At 40.5% G+C, this 14,039-nt stretch overlaps 1 protein-coding gene across 1 annotated transcript in view; it reads right to left on the bottom strand.

Moving 5' to 3' along the window:
• Window positions 1–5,707: 5,707 nt before the first annotated feature.
• Window positions 5,708–14,039, bottom strand: part of ankrd50l (ankyrin repeat domain 50-like) — a gene marked incomplete at both ends in the record, with an annotated part of 19,629 nt that continues 11,297 nt past the window's right edge. Inside the window, 2 exons of the mRNA XM_079254170.1 lie at window positions 5,708–9,258; window positions 12,638–12,855. Coding sequence (XP_079110296.1) covers window positions 5,708–9,258; window positions 12,638–12,855 — 3,769 coding nt within the window. The remainder of the gene's footprint in view (window positions 9,259–12,637; window positions 12,856–14,039) is intronic.

Below are 14,039 nucleotides of genomic sequence, written 5' to 3'. Positions count from 1 at the left end.
AATGCAGTTCAGAATTGGGAGGTCTTTGTTTTTTTTTGTTTTTTTTGGCAAATTAACGCAACAGTGTCATTTCTGTGCGAGTTTGTTTGAGTTCAGTTCAGCGTGTGAGTCTCTACTTTTTAGCTACTCACAGTCTTCCCTCTGTCTCGTTTGTGTGACTGTACAAAGTGTTTTCTTTTTTCATTTACAACTAATTATTTTATTGTTTTTGTTTTGAGAAAAAACAAATGATCATTTTAAGTTTAAGCTATTTCTGTTCTATATTTACTTGACAGTTACATGATGTCAGCCGAATGTCTTATATGTCATTGTTGAAAAACCTATATGCTGTGATGAACAAGTTCATGCTGGTTTCTAATTCCTTGAAAATCTACAATTACTAATAGTAATAACTAATAAAAATATCAGCTTTCATATAGTCTCTTCTGTGTTTCATTTTCCATTCAGCTTATCTTCATACTTTGTAAAAAAAAATCTCTCTTTTATTCTTCTTACTATCAGAAATGTCATGTAAAATGATAAATGCATTGCAAGAGGAGTAATTACTGAAGAGGAAATATTATTTCACAGCTTCCTCCCTCAGTCCATTAGCATATATTGGACAACTGCTGTTCCTTAAAATTGCCTAAAAGTAAATGTGAGCATGAATGTTTTCTTTTCATTTTTTTGTCGCCATGTCGGCCCTGTGATGGACTGATGACTAGTTCAGGCTGTACCCTGACTCTTGCATTAAATTCTGCAGCAAACCATTTACAATTATTTGAATGCAGATAAAATAAATAAAAACAATAAAATGAACCTGCACATAGAACTGAAATAGAAATCTCTTTGGTCTAACACCCACTGGCATGTGCCTGTTGCTAAGCAAAGTACCACGTTAGGACTTTGCATTTTGAGTCAATTTCATGAATATCTGAAAACATAAAGCAGACCCCTCCATGGATCAAACACCCCCTCATTCCCTGACAGTTGTTAATCAGCAGTTCAGCACGCTCTTCTTTCAGCTTGAGAATGTGTCGTGACTGCAGCACATTTTGCAAACAGAGAAAATCCTATTAAGGGAAGTCTATCAGATGGCACTAATTATTGTGAGATCATGGTGTTTGGTCACACTGGATAATGGCAGAGTTACACAATAACAGGTAAAACACAGTATGTTTTAACTTTTTTACGAAGCCCTGCATCTAGTATCAGACTGCATCATCTGAGTCCTCACACACCATTCTCTTGCACTGACCCATTTCTCCTCCTGCTATGTATTTACAACACACTGTAAATACTGAACACCAGTCTCGCGCCACACATCTTTGTTTGTATATTACCTCATGCAGGTTTATTTCCACTAGTTTTTATATTAAAAAAAAATCCATCAAAGCCACAGCAAATTTACCACTATCAAATGGTAGACCACATACTAAGTCTCTTAAATAATAACATCTATATAACAAGATCAATGTTAGAGTTGTATCTACAGTCATATTCCTGTTATAACTTATAGTCTGACATACTAGGGATGCACAAAGTTAGACTGTTTTCCTCAATGAGTCACTCATATATTTTTAACCAGCATACATTATTTTACATCGTGCGTTTCATCCATTGATCTCAACAGTCAACCTGATCTGAACTGATTTTAGTGACTCACTAACTAACCAAAGCAAGAAGTTTGTATGTAAAGTTTTACATCGACACAGCTATAGCCATCACTCATTTGCACATTTTCCATGTTAATGAGAATAAGAAGAAGCCCAAGGGCATCACTGTTGGCTCTTTTTAAAAAAAAAACAAAAAACAAAAACACAGGTTTTGCTTGTTGCATTTACAATTTTTTTTAATAAGCCATGTTGCATAAAACACCACATAGGAGTGTGTTTAAAGCTAAATAAGAAGGTGCTTGAGGGCATCATTATGAAGGTAAACACACAAAGTCATTCTTTTGCTTTGATACTCTGTTAACTTAGGTTTCTGTTTAAATGGGGAGGAGGAGGAGTACAGAGGAGTGAGTGAGTGAGTGTGTCTGTGTGTGTGTGTGTGTGTGTGTGTTTGGGGGGGGGGGGGGGGGGGGGGGTATTTAGCTACTCAACAAACAAAACAGACCACTTCTAGAAAAAATCCAGTCAACACTAATTTCACACTATCCAGGTTCCTTTGTTGTATAGAAAGCGATAGTATATTATAGTTCAGATGTGAAATTATTTAGAAATTAGTTTCATTTGTCTATTTTTCATCACATATATGGCTGTTTTATATTTGATATGTTGCTTTTTTATTATCCTTTTTCACAACATGAACTTTGCAATCACTCAAAGACCTATAACAAATGCTAAATGCTTTTCTTTCCATTACAAGCACTGTTGCCAAGGCAAACTACTCAACTCACAATTTAATTCAGTAAACTTACATTTGAACAAAAGATCCACATTTCATATTTGACTTATTGCAAGCAAGGCTTAGTTTTTACTGAATGTAAATGTGGAAACATACTGGTCTATAAATACCAGTAACTTCAAAGGTCAGTTGGGTATGATCACTGCATTTCATTCATTCTCATGCATAAGTTCTCCTTGCGATTTTTTCAAGCATGTGAATTTTGCACTACAAAGTTTCTAAATTAAGCTACACCACAATAAAGAATGTGCACTCGTCCAGTTGAAGCGTCGTTATCAGCAACAATAGTAGTTAACCCTTTGATATTAAGAATAAGATTGTCAGTGTGTGTGTGCAGAAAAGAAACATCAATGTGAATTCCAGCCTCTACCACTAGATGTTACTGAACAGACACACAACACTAAGTGAACCTTCAAAGTAGCTCGTAGCCTCTGTATCTTCTAAAAAGGATATTTCCTGTCTTTTCTCTGTAGCTGCATCTCCTCTGAAGAATAAGTCTTCCTGTTTCCGCCTCTGCAGCTCCACCTGCTTCCCCATCAGCTGCTTCCGAGCTGATGAACTATCCTGTTTCACCATTGTTCTCCAGTCACCAGCTTCACTGATTCCTTTCCCCCTGGCCATCCTGTAATCCAGCTTTCCTGTTCCTGATGTCACCAACCACTTTTCTCCTTTCCTTTGAACAACTCTATAGTTCATATTCCATTATGTTGTACTTAAACTGGCTATCCATAAGGAGAAGTTACAAAAGAAGTCATAAACTTTGTACTTGTGGGGGCAAAAGTGTACACCAATATATAATTTTCTATGCCATTTATGTCAGAAAATAACCTTGAGCTCACTGCTCACCTAACGTAGTAATTTTAGTATTCACTTGAGAACTCAAGGGATTATGGAAATGAGTTGGCTCCTAAGAATAAGAAACCGTCAAAAAATATCCATTTGTATAAACAGCTATTAGCTGCCTTTTCTTGTAGTGTCAAGGATGTACAAGTATTACTCTCTTGACTACTCTTAAGAACCTTTATGTTAGTTTAAAGCCAAATTATCCCTCCCTACGTTAACTATTTGTGATATAAACTCAACAAGATACATAGTGGATGTGAATAGGACCCCTCATGAGGCTGGAGTCTCTGTTTACCTGTATGCACCAGTGTTTACACTGTAATCCTGTTTTAGCAAGGAGTGCATTTGATCCTCTTTGCAAACATGTTTTCAGAACAAGCTTGTTTTTGTACTTACCTCATGTCTGAGACATAGCTAAAATATAATGTTGACCTTTCCAGCTTATCATTAAAGAAGAAGCAAAGCAATAAGCTGAAACTGGTGTTGTGTGGACAAACATGTCACATCAGCTACTATTTTGCTGTCAGTTATCTTGGTGATGGGGTGCATTGTGGCAATGGTAAATGGTACATTTTTCCCCACTGACAGGAAAATAAGTGAAAGGAAATAAGAAGAAAGGATATTACCTATCAGTTCCATCCATCCATGGATTTTCTGAAAATGCTTGTTCCAATTAAGGGTCGCGGAGAAGCTGGAGTCTATCCCAGCAACCATTGGGTGAAAAGGAGGATGCACCCTGGACAGGTTGCCAGTCCACACAGGGCCTACCTATCAGTTCCTTTAGACTTAATTGTAAGTTTAGAGAGATTTTCCTGCAACAATCCTGTTTTGCTCTAGTTTCAAGTCTCATTCTGCTTAGTCTAGAAACATGCTGCAACAAAAGACATTGTAAGAAGATTTTGTGAGGACAATGAATTTCTGCACCAGTTGTACAGACTGGTGCAGAAAATTTAGTCAATCATGAAGTTTAATCCAAAGCTTTTGCATACTAACACAGAAGAGATGTCACAACAGAGATAACAGAAGAGGCTTAAGCTTAGTATTGGTTCATTGTGTCTTACGTAGAATTCATTGTAAAACTGCAGCATTAATTAAGCTGAAAATTGTGTGGAAAAATTGAAAAGGTGCAAGAATCTAAAAAGCATTGATTAATAAGGAGAAATGACTGTTCTGTACACTTGTGTCAAAATGCAAAAGATAATCAGTAGAAACTAAGCCTTTATGCACAGTTTAAATGGAGCATCTTCAGACTTAATTGGGCTGGGAAACACAAATCAGACATGGGTTTCCATCCCAACATTTGAAAGATAAAACATGTCAACAAGACAGGAAAGAATCCCCAGTGGATGTATCTGCAGAGCCATCCTCTCTAGTTTCAAAATGGTCCCAAATCCAGTTTGGTTTTTATTTTCCCAGGTGGCTGCCATCTGCCAGCTGCCAGACTTTCATCTCTGCATGATGCAACCACTTCAGAAGCTGTACATGACATTTACTTATTAAGTGCATAAGATGCTTCACACTCACTCATTTATAAAAAAAAAAAAAAAAAAAAAAAAAAAAAAAAAGACAACAATGCAGAGCAGAGGTAGAGAATTTTCCAGCACCGTTTGCTAATTTAATTAATAAATGCAATTAAATATTGATGCAATGAAAAAAATCGAGATGTAGAAATTTCTTTAGGCAACATACAAATTTGAAAAATTAACAATCCAGACATGTTCACCATCCATTCTTATTGTCTAATTTTCATTTTCCTCTCTGCAAGCTTGAAGACAAACTGTCTGCAAACTACAGATGTTTGATAAGTTGGCTGTTTTTTATCATTTGTTCTGTACCATTAAGCTGCTCGGGTTGGATTTTTTCAGCCATGACTGGCTGTTTTGGTTATAGGGGATGTAGATTTGTTTAAAACAAATATCAAAAGAATTTGAATACAAATAGAGGCCACAAGCTTATATCCAAATTGTTGACCCATAAAAAATAACTTCACTTTGAATTACAAATCAGAATTTAATGAAGCATTTTTTAGTATAAGCAAACAAAGATCAAACAGTTCTAAACTCAGCTCTTTAGAGACAACAAAATAAATTAAAATAGACAAGGAAAGCCTTTTTCAAAAACTCATACTGATAAGTAGTATGTGTTTAATGATAAATCAAAACCCAAATTGGAAATGAAAATGGTTATACTTTAATGCTTGAATTAATCAGAATGTTGAGTGAGAGCTTTTCTCAGTACACACACATGCAGCAAAAAAAGCAATGTCAGCTTTAATGTTGGGGTTCTCTGTTGGGGTGGAGAAAGAGATAATTTTCCCTTCTCCTCTGAATGCAACAGTTTCCTCCATGAATTGCAAAAAAGTCCAACTCCACCTGAAACATAATATTGTTTTTTTTAATTGTACACATTTTCATGTAAACAAAGGTAATATATTTATGATTAAAAGGAAAACTCTGTTTGCCTACCTCTGTACCAATTACAGGGGTGTCTCTCTTTTGTATAAGGCTGCACTGGTGGGGCCTTCAAATTGTAGTTTGATGGCCTTCTTGAGATTAAGCTGTGGGTCTGTGGTTGTCATAGTGAACATGACATCCTCTGGCAAGGCACTGCAAGGTGAGGATGGAGTAATGTCGTAGCAAACAGGGGACAAAATCGTTTTCTGGGTTAGAGACTCCCAAGCTTTTCCTTGAAGCTGGCTCTGGAGTCCATATGGATAGTCCAAAGGAGAAGTCTCTCTGTTTTTGACACCTAGGGGGCAGTCTTGACCTGGCATTATACCAAGAGATGCCATGACTGAGTGCCATTTATCACCAGTGTAAGTAGTCCTATCGGCTTTAATCAAGTTGGAGCTTTGTTTATTCATTTTGTCATGATATTCAAGTCCAGGCAACAAGTTTTTCTGAGGCAGTCTGCAGCTGTGCGCCATGGCTGTGACTGTGCAAACAGTAGTAGGAGGGCTGCCATTGGCATGCCTCTTGCTACTTCCATAGAGACTGCCCGAGCCTGAGCTCCCTGGTGGAGGGAGGGTGGAAGGACGGCTACGGCTGCGGGGCAGGGAGTGCTGTTGGATTTGCTGGATAAAGCTGAGGCTGTCAGCTGGCACTGTCTGCACTGTAGCCAGTGAGTGGCAAGTAGAAGAGGTTTGAGAGCTCTGCATTGAGTGGAATCGTTCTGCAGTGGAACCTGGAGATGATACTGAAGACGAGGAGGTAGCAACTGTCACTTCACCTCCATTACTCTCTGGCATGCCTGAGGGTAAGGTCTTGTGTTTTGCAGGGGTTCCAGTATTAGAGTTAGACAGCAGGCCCAGATATGGCTTCGCTCCATAGCTCTCCAAGAGCCTGACTATGTTAATATGTCCATGTTTCCCAGCTACTTTGACTGGACTGCGGCCATATTTATCCATATGATTTGGATTAGCGCCTCTTTCCAGAAGCATTGTCACAATATTAGCATGTCCTTCCTGGGCCGCGATGCTCAGAGCAGTTGCACCCTGATGGCAAGCAAGGTTTATGTTTACACCACTGGCTTCTAGGAGACGACATCCTACTTTAGTATATCCTGTCCAAGCCACTGAATGCACTGGTGGTCTCCCCTCTGTATCTTGTGCATTAGGGTTTGCCCCATGTTTTAGAAGTAAGTCCACAATCTCCACATGGCCATGCCAGCAAGCTACATGAAGTGATGTACGGCCCTCAGAGTCTCGGGACTCCAACGGCACACCTCCTTTCTCTATGAGGAGAGTGGCCATACCAAGGTGACCTTCCAGAACAAGGAGGTACAGCAGAGGTCGGCCCTCAGCATCCCGAACATCTGTATCAGCACCTCGCTTCATAAGCAGCTCTGCAACATCAGCATGGCTCTCCAGAAAGGCTGCACTCAGTGCAGAGTGTCCATCATAAGCCCTGTGGTCAATAGGAGAGCGTCTGTCCAATAGTAGTTTGACAGTGCTCCAATGACCTTCTTGGGCAGCGAGTATAAGGGGTGTGCGCCCTTCAATGTCCATCTCTCCAACACGTGCCATGCTACCCTGCTCTGTCAGAGCAGCACAAACAATACGATGACCTTCACACGCAGCAGCGTGCAGTGGAGTCCAACCAAGGTCATCTTTATGGTTCTCATCAAGGCCTCGATCCAGCAAGGCACGGACAACCTCTAAGCTACCCCTTGCTGCTGCCAGACAAAGTGCCGTTCTGCCTTCACAATCTATGGCATCCACAGCTGCACCCCAGAAAAGTAGCCGAGACACTGTCTTCATGTGACCCATTGCTGCAGCTGCCAGCAGGGGAGTGACAGCAGCTGCAGCAGAAACACTCCCATCAGGTCCAGCGGTTTCATCTACATCAGCGTTGGCTTCTAACAAAAGCTCAACTACATCTTCATGGCCTTCATAGGCTGCTAGCAGCAATGGTGTCATTCCATCATTGTCTCTGTGGCCTGGGTCGGCTCCACGCTCTAGTAACAGACTTGCTACCTCACCGAAACCTTTGATCCCCGGGGCTGTAGGGACACAGAGGGCAGCAACTGACAGAGCAGTGCGTCCATCTCCATCAGCTAAGTTGACATCTGCATTGTGGTCCAGCAGTATTTCTACAGTTTCATGATGTCCCATATAGGCAGCAGCTATAAGCGGTGTGCGGCCTTTGCTATCAGCTTTGTCAACTTGAGCCCCATATTCAAGCAAAGTGAGGACAATTTCCTCATGACCCCCCCATGCAGCAGCTCTCAGAGCAGTGCGTCCTTCACCGTCACATCCATTTACATCTGCTCCTGCATCCAGTAGCAAACAGACAGCCTCGCTGTGTCCTCCCCAAGCTGCAGAGCGCAGTGCTGTCCAGCCTTCATTGTCAACATGCTCCATCATCTGCTTTGCAGTCTCCGAGTCTTGACCTTCAGCCCATTCAAGGAGGAGGGACAGGATTTTGACATGACCATGCCTCGAAGCCAGAGTCAGTGGTGTTTGACCCTGGTGATCACTGATCAACGGATCAGACCCACGTGTCAAAAGAAGTTTAGCTACATTCACAGAACCCTCGTGAGCTGCTTTAGCAAGCAGAGTCTGTCCATCTGTAGAGCCCATCTGGTTCACAGACATCCCGCTGTCTAGCAGCTTCTTTATAGAGAGTTCTCTTTTGAAAGCCTGTTGTGATCCATCTCTGTCTTCACTTAGAGAAGGTACTGTAACACTCAAGTTTTTATTGGCAAACAAGTCCGGTGAGACAAGTCCACTTCTCAATAGCAGCTGAGGGACTTCTTGACTGACTAAAGCAGGAAGCTGAGCTAAAGATGTGATGATGGCTCGACTGTGGCTGGGGGTGACAGCAGGAACACCTACCCATAGCATCCACAATGCCAATAATGAGGGTTTTTCTTTATGGTGACCTGAGCAAACTAAATGTGTGGCTAACTGGCAAGTCTCCTCAACGTCCAGGAGAGGTCCCTGTAGAGTCAGAGCCATGGCGAGCATACTGTGACCTTCGGTCCGGCTACACAGGTATTTCTGTGTGCAGTACTTAACATCAGTCAGCCATTCTGTAAAGCTAGCATGAAAAAGTAGTTTGGTGTACCCAGGGCCTTCGATCAGGAGAGGGGCCAGTGTTTGAAGTTTGTTCTGGAAATCCTGAATGCTGAGCGAGGTGTCCTGAGTCCAGACTGCTGTGTATAGCTGCTGAGGTGTGAGGGGTCTTGGAGAAGCCAAGAGCACATTTAGGAGAGGCCTGATGTAAACGAAAAGCCCCTGAGGGAACAGTCTCTGGCAGAGCCAAAGGTAGAGGCCATTGAGAGTCCCAGGGATGTCCCGGATCTCTCGCAGACCCACCAATCCAGCTGCTACACCATCCAGAACACGCTCAAGAAAGAGAAAGCAACCGCCACTCTTTATGTGAAGCAGATGCAGCATGTCAGCCGTGTTGGCAGTGAGCTGACGCCGCAGTGCAGCTTCTTCATCCAGGCGACATAGGATGTACTGCTGAACATCACGGACAGCTAGTGGTTTTCTCAAATCATCCAGACAGAGCTTACGGAAACCTGAAATAAAGAACAAGATATGTTTTTATAGAATTATGGAAATTCATTCAAGATCATCTGCGTTGATGTTTGTAGATCCTAACATGTTTGCTAAGATGGTCTATTAAATGTTCAGTACCACCACCTGTGAGTTCAGAAATTCCAGGTCTAGTCCCTCCAGGAAGAAACATGGAATTATTTCAGTTTATTTTGATTTATTAAAAGAAAACCACTTTAGAGATGTAGCATCTTGTTTGGAAGGGGGTCCAATGAAACATAAAACCCAGACATCATATGTTGCACATGATATGACACGCATGAAATACAATACTATACATGATACATATTACAAAGACAATACATTAAAATAATTAACACAATTAAGGGCAGTCATAGAATAGAATAGTCCAGTTCCCACAACCCTCTCCTCAAGCCCCCTATATCATGTCACATTTAACCAAAGCTTTGGTCAGTTACAACTTCCACATAAAGAAAACAGTGTTAACAAACACAGACAGACTGTTTTAAGGCAAGTATAAAGTAAGATACTAAAGTGGTTCTAGGATGATATTGTCCTTAAAGATGCTGGCAGATGGTTCCAATCATTAGTGGCCTGCAAAGAGACTGCTGACCTACCTATTCCTATTATGGACTAGAGAAAAAGTAAAGGAAACTTTTTAAGAGTTTTGTAAGGAGTAGGTTTGCGCGAACGGACCTGGAACATTTTAGATATGGAGGAACATCAAAATCAGCACATTTAATAATTAATTGGAGAGCGAAAGCCTGAAGGATTTGGCGATAAGGAGTCAAGATGATAAAGATAGTCACAAACTCATGTTGAGGTGGATAATTTTCAGACCTTTAACAGATTCTATTATCTACATTTGATGTATAATATAAGGTGAGGGACATCCAGAGAGTGTAGAGCAATAATACACAAAAGGACAAATACATACTAATAGACAAACACATAGACAGACAGATGCATAGAAATATAACAGAAAACAAGTAAACAGAATTCACTCAGGCCTTTAAATGGTCACTTACCCTTGAAGAAAGAGAAATAATAACATTAACAACAATAATAAGAAGAATGAATAAATCAATGCAATAAGTGACAGGCCTGAACATCTTTATACAGTCAAATGTGACAGTAGTGTGTTATCTATGTGCAACAGCCAGTCAGAATATGGCAAAAAGGAGCTCCTGGGCGATGCCCACAAGCAGCCTAACAAGAAAAACAAAAGGGATGCCTGCCTCACTTTCAACCCAAGTCATCACAATTTTCATATAGGTTGAAATAATATGGATTCACCAGTGGGAGAGCTATGACAATATGCTTACAGCAGTGTTTGTTAAATTTCTTAGTAAAGATGAGATAACATCGAAAATGTTCTTTGCATCCTCTGGGGTATTGAAAATGTTTGATCTTCTATTAATGTTTACTCTCAAGTTTACATGGATACAGTAGAGAGTAATTTACACTTGCTGCACTTAGTCTTTTCATGATCTCATCAAACTTTTGGTGTTTTTTTTCCTTTTTTTGGTGAGATCAACACTGAAGTTAGGATAAATCCCAATGCAATTCCCCTGGAAGACAAGCTCACTTTTTTTCTGCCAAAATGCAAAACTTTGACTTTGTCTTGAAAAAGCAGAAGTTTGACCAGGAGTGGACGAGGAGATCTGACGTTGCTTCTGGAGTTGGAATGAAGGGAACGATGAGCCTTTTCCCACTCATCGGTGGTGCAACAAAGCTCTCATTGCCAAACAGATGACGAAGGAGCTGGGATAGCAAGCCCGCAGTATCAACCCCCTCATAGCGTTCCAGGATGTTAAGGAAAGAAAGATTGTTGGCCCTGGTCCTGTTTTCAGCATCATCTGCCTTATCCCTCAGGTAAGGATTATCCTTGTCGAGTGAAACAACCTTTTCAATATATTTTTGTTGTCGTCTTCATTACAGCTTATGCGATGCTCCGTCTCCGGAAAATGATCATTTATAATGGATAGTGATTCCTGCATACTCTTTAGACTTGCTTAAAATGATAACATCTTGGCATCAATGCATGCAGTCATTTCGGTTTTGTTTTGCAGAATGGCCTCCCAAACTGTTTGAAGGGAAAACGTTGGGTCATCTTCCAGCTGTTTGTTGCTCAAAGTATTGATATATAACCTGATCAGTCAAAACCCCTTTAAAAAGAAACCTGCAATACTTTATAAGATCTGCCTTAGTGGTGTCACATTATGGATGGATCAATGGTACCGGCTCGTTTACACCTCTCCTTCAGCAGAAATAACCCTTTTTTCATTTGATAAGTAAATGCTGTTTCCTTTTAGATGAAGACCCGTGCCAAAAGAAAACCCCTTCTCTCCTTTGACAAATATTAATAAGAGTTATATGCCTTCATTTTGCCCTGGATTGACTATTGTAAGTCTTTTTGAGGAGTATTACCCAGTTTCAACTGTCTTTTTGTCCAAAACTCTGCAGTTTGATCATGACAGTTTCTTTGCATGGCCTCACAGTTGATTTAAAGAGTGGATTTCAACATCTTATCATTACTGAATGGGTTAAACTTCTCTTACAGCTCTAACCTTTAACGTTGCACACCCCCAAAAGGGAAAGCCAAGGTCAACTGACCAGATGTTCCTAGCTATACCCTGGAGGAAATTAAAGCATCAAGGTAATTGAATTTTTGCTGTAGCTGTGCCTAAACTTTGAATCACCCTGCTTCTTCACATCAGGACATCACATAGCATTTTAAAACATGTTCGGAAACTCATTTTCAATCTTTGGAATTTGTTCTTTGCTCTGTCTTTGATGTTTTGCATTAAACATTTTATTGGAAATTTTGCAGTATTTGATGAATAGATTAACTTGTTTTGCACGAACAGATGCTATGCTTAGCTTTTGCACATTTGTTCTTTCATCAGATCATACTGTATTGATTCTTGTTTTTTCCTTCATTTCCTTTTCATTCTTAGTTAAAAACTTCAGAGAAGACAGAAACGGAACTGCAAGATTGGGATATTACTTCTGAAAGAAAGTATGTCGTTCTTTCATTTATAATACAACATTTAATATAGTATGAACAATTAGAGGGCCTGAAGTCCATACAAGTACTGAAAGATTTAATGGTCTGCTTTATAAAGTGCTTTCCAAGCCCTGCTCACCACTCTGAGTATAGCCCACATTCACACCCTGCTTGCCAATCCAAACATGCACATTCTTCTCTGTAATACACACTTCAGCACACTGATGAACACATCAGTGGTTTTTGAGAGGTTCCAAATTTTATCCAAAAGCACTTCAACTTATTGGATGTCCACTCCTTGTATGCTTGTCTGAAAAAAAATTCCAAACATAACATTCTCATGGAGTGGGCTACAAACAGCACGTGCATACCTGAGAACATCTTGCACGTAACTTTATTACGGCGGCGAACGGAGCAGACCAGCAGCAACCAGCCAGGCAGCATGTGATGATTGGCACCCAAGAGTTCTGCAATGGAGCCAACCTTTCCAACTCCATCACCCTGCCTGCAATCAGCATCCAGGCCGTCGACAACCACCATCAGTGTCTGGGGAGGAGGAGGGAGGTCCAGCAAGGGTTCTATCACCGCTCTGTTTATGTGAGGAAGAGTCAGACACACAAAGGGGAAAATTAATCCATTTAAAGAGCAATGCAAAAACAGCAGGAATCAGGAATGAGGGATTTAAAATGATGAAGATTTTCTTTTACACAGCCTTACACAGCATGCAGGACCTCTAAAAAATGGTTCTGAATTAAGTAGTTTGGAACAATAATCAGGAACCTAAGTTGCTGTGACTTCAGGTCATTTGAATTTAGAAGGTTTTGTACTCACTTTTACTAAACATGCTGAAATATTTCAATAACCCCCGGCTGCAGCCTGGAGAATGGAGCGGGGCTGGATATTGGGCAAGGTTGGACATGCAATGGGCGTGGTTGGATGTCATATGAGTGAGATTGGATGTCAAATGGGCGTGGGGTTAGGGTTAGCATTAGAGTTAGGGTTGGGGTTAATCCAAGCATTTTAATCCAATCAAAATGTCTAATATCCAGCCCCGCCTCATTTTTTAGGGTGTAGCCAAGACCCTCTCAAATATTTTCCACTTCTCATGTTAGAAAGGGTCTTCCAAAAGCTCTAAGGCTTTCAATATTCATAGTCCATGAAACAGTAAAACAGCTAAAGCAATTTAATTTAAGGAATATCATCCCAATCGAGAAAATGTCAAAATACAGCGATACAATGGCAATATTAGTTGCCTTCAGTTCTTCCATTATAATGTGATTAGAGGAGATAATCTGTCTTCATCTTTACAACTTTTTAACACCGGAATACCATAAAACAGTAAAACAATTTTAAACCTGGCAAAAACCACAAGTGCAGTGTGACTACCCTTTAAAGAGTGTCGTCAACACCCACATCCTGCTTTGATCTGAAGGTGACTCAGAGTAGTGGATCTTCTGACACTTTCTGCTCCACCCTGGGTACGCTCACACACACACACACACACACACATACACAAGGACTGATATATGTGCATGTGACAAATACACACACAGCAAACATACTTGCATTAAGTCTCCTGTGGTTATAAAATTTCTGAACCATGAAAGTGAAACCATTTCTGTGGCATAGCTTTGAGCTGTGACTTTCCATTTCTTCCTCCACCTTAAAAAGATAATAACAAGGCTTTGGCCCATTAGTAATAAGAATGCATCTGATGGAAAAGCATATCCAAAGTGATGAATGACAACCTGAAACAAACACAAGCGTGCAGAA

The sequence above is a fragment of the Telmatherina bonti genome (genome assembly GCF_933228915.1).
Source record: "Telmatherina bonti genome assembly, chromosome: 15".
Lineage (NCBI taxonomy): Eukaryota > Metazoa > Chordata > Actinopteri > Atheriniformes > Telmatherinidae > Telmatherina > Telmatherina bonti.
The sequence above is the reverse complement of the archived record's forward strand: the minus strand, read 5'-3'. Positions and strand labels throughout refer to the sequence as shown.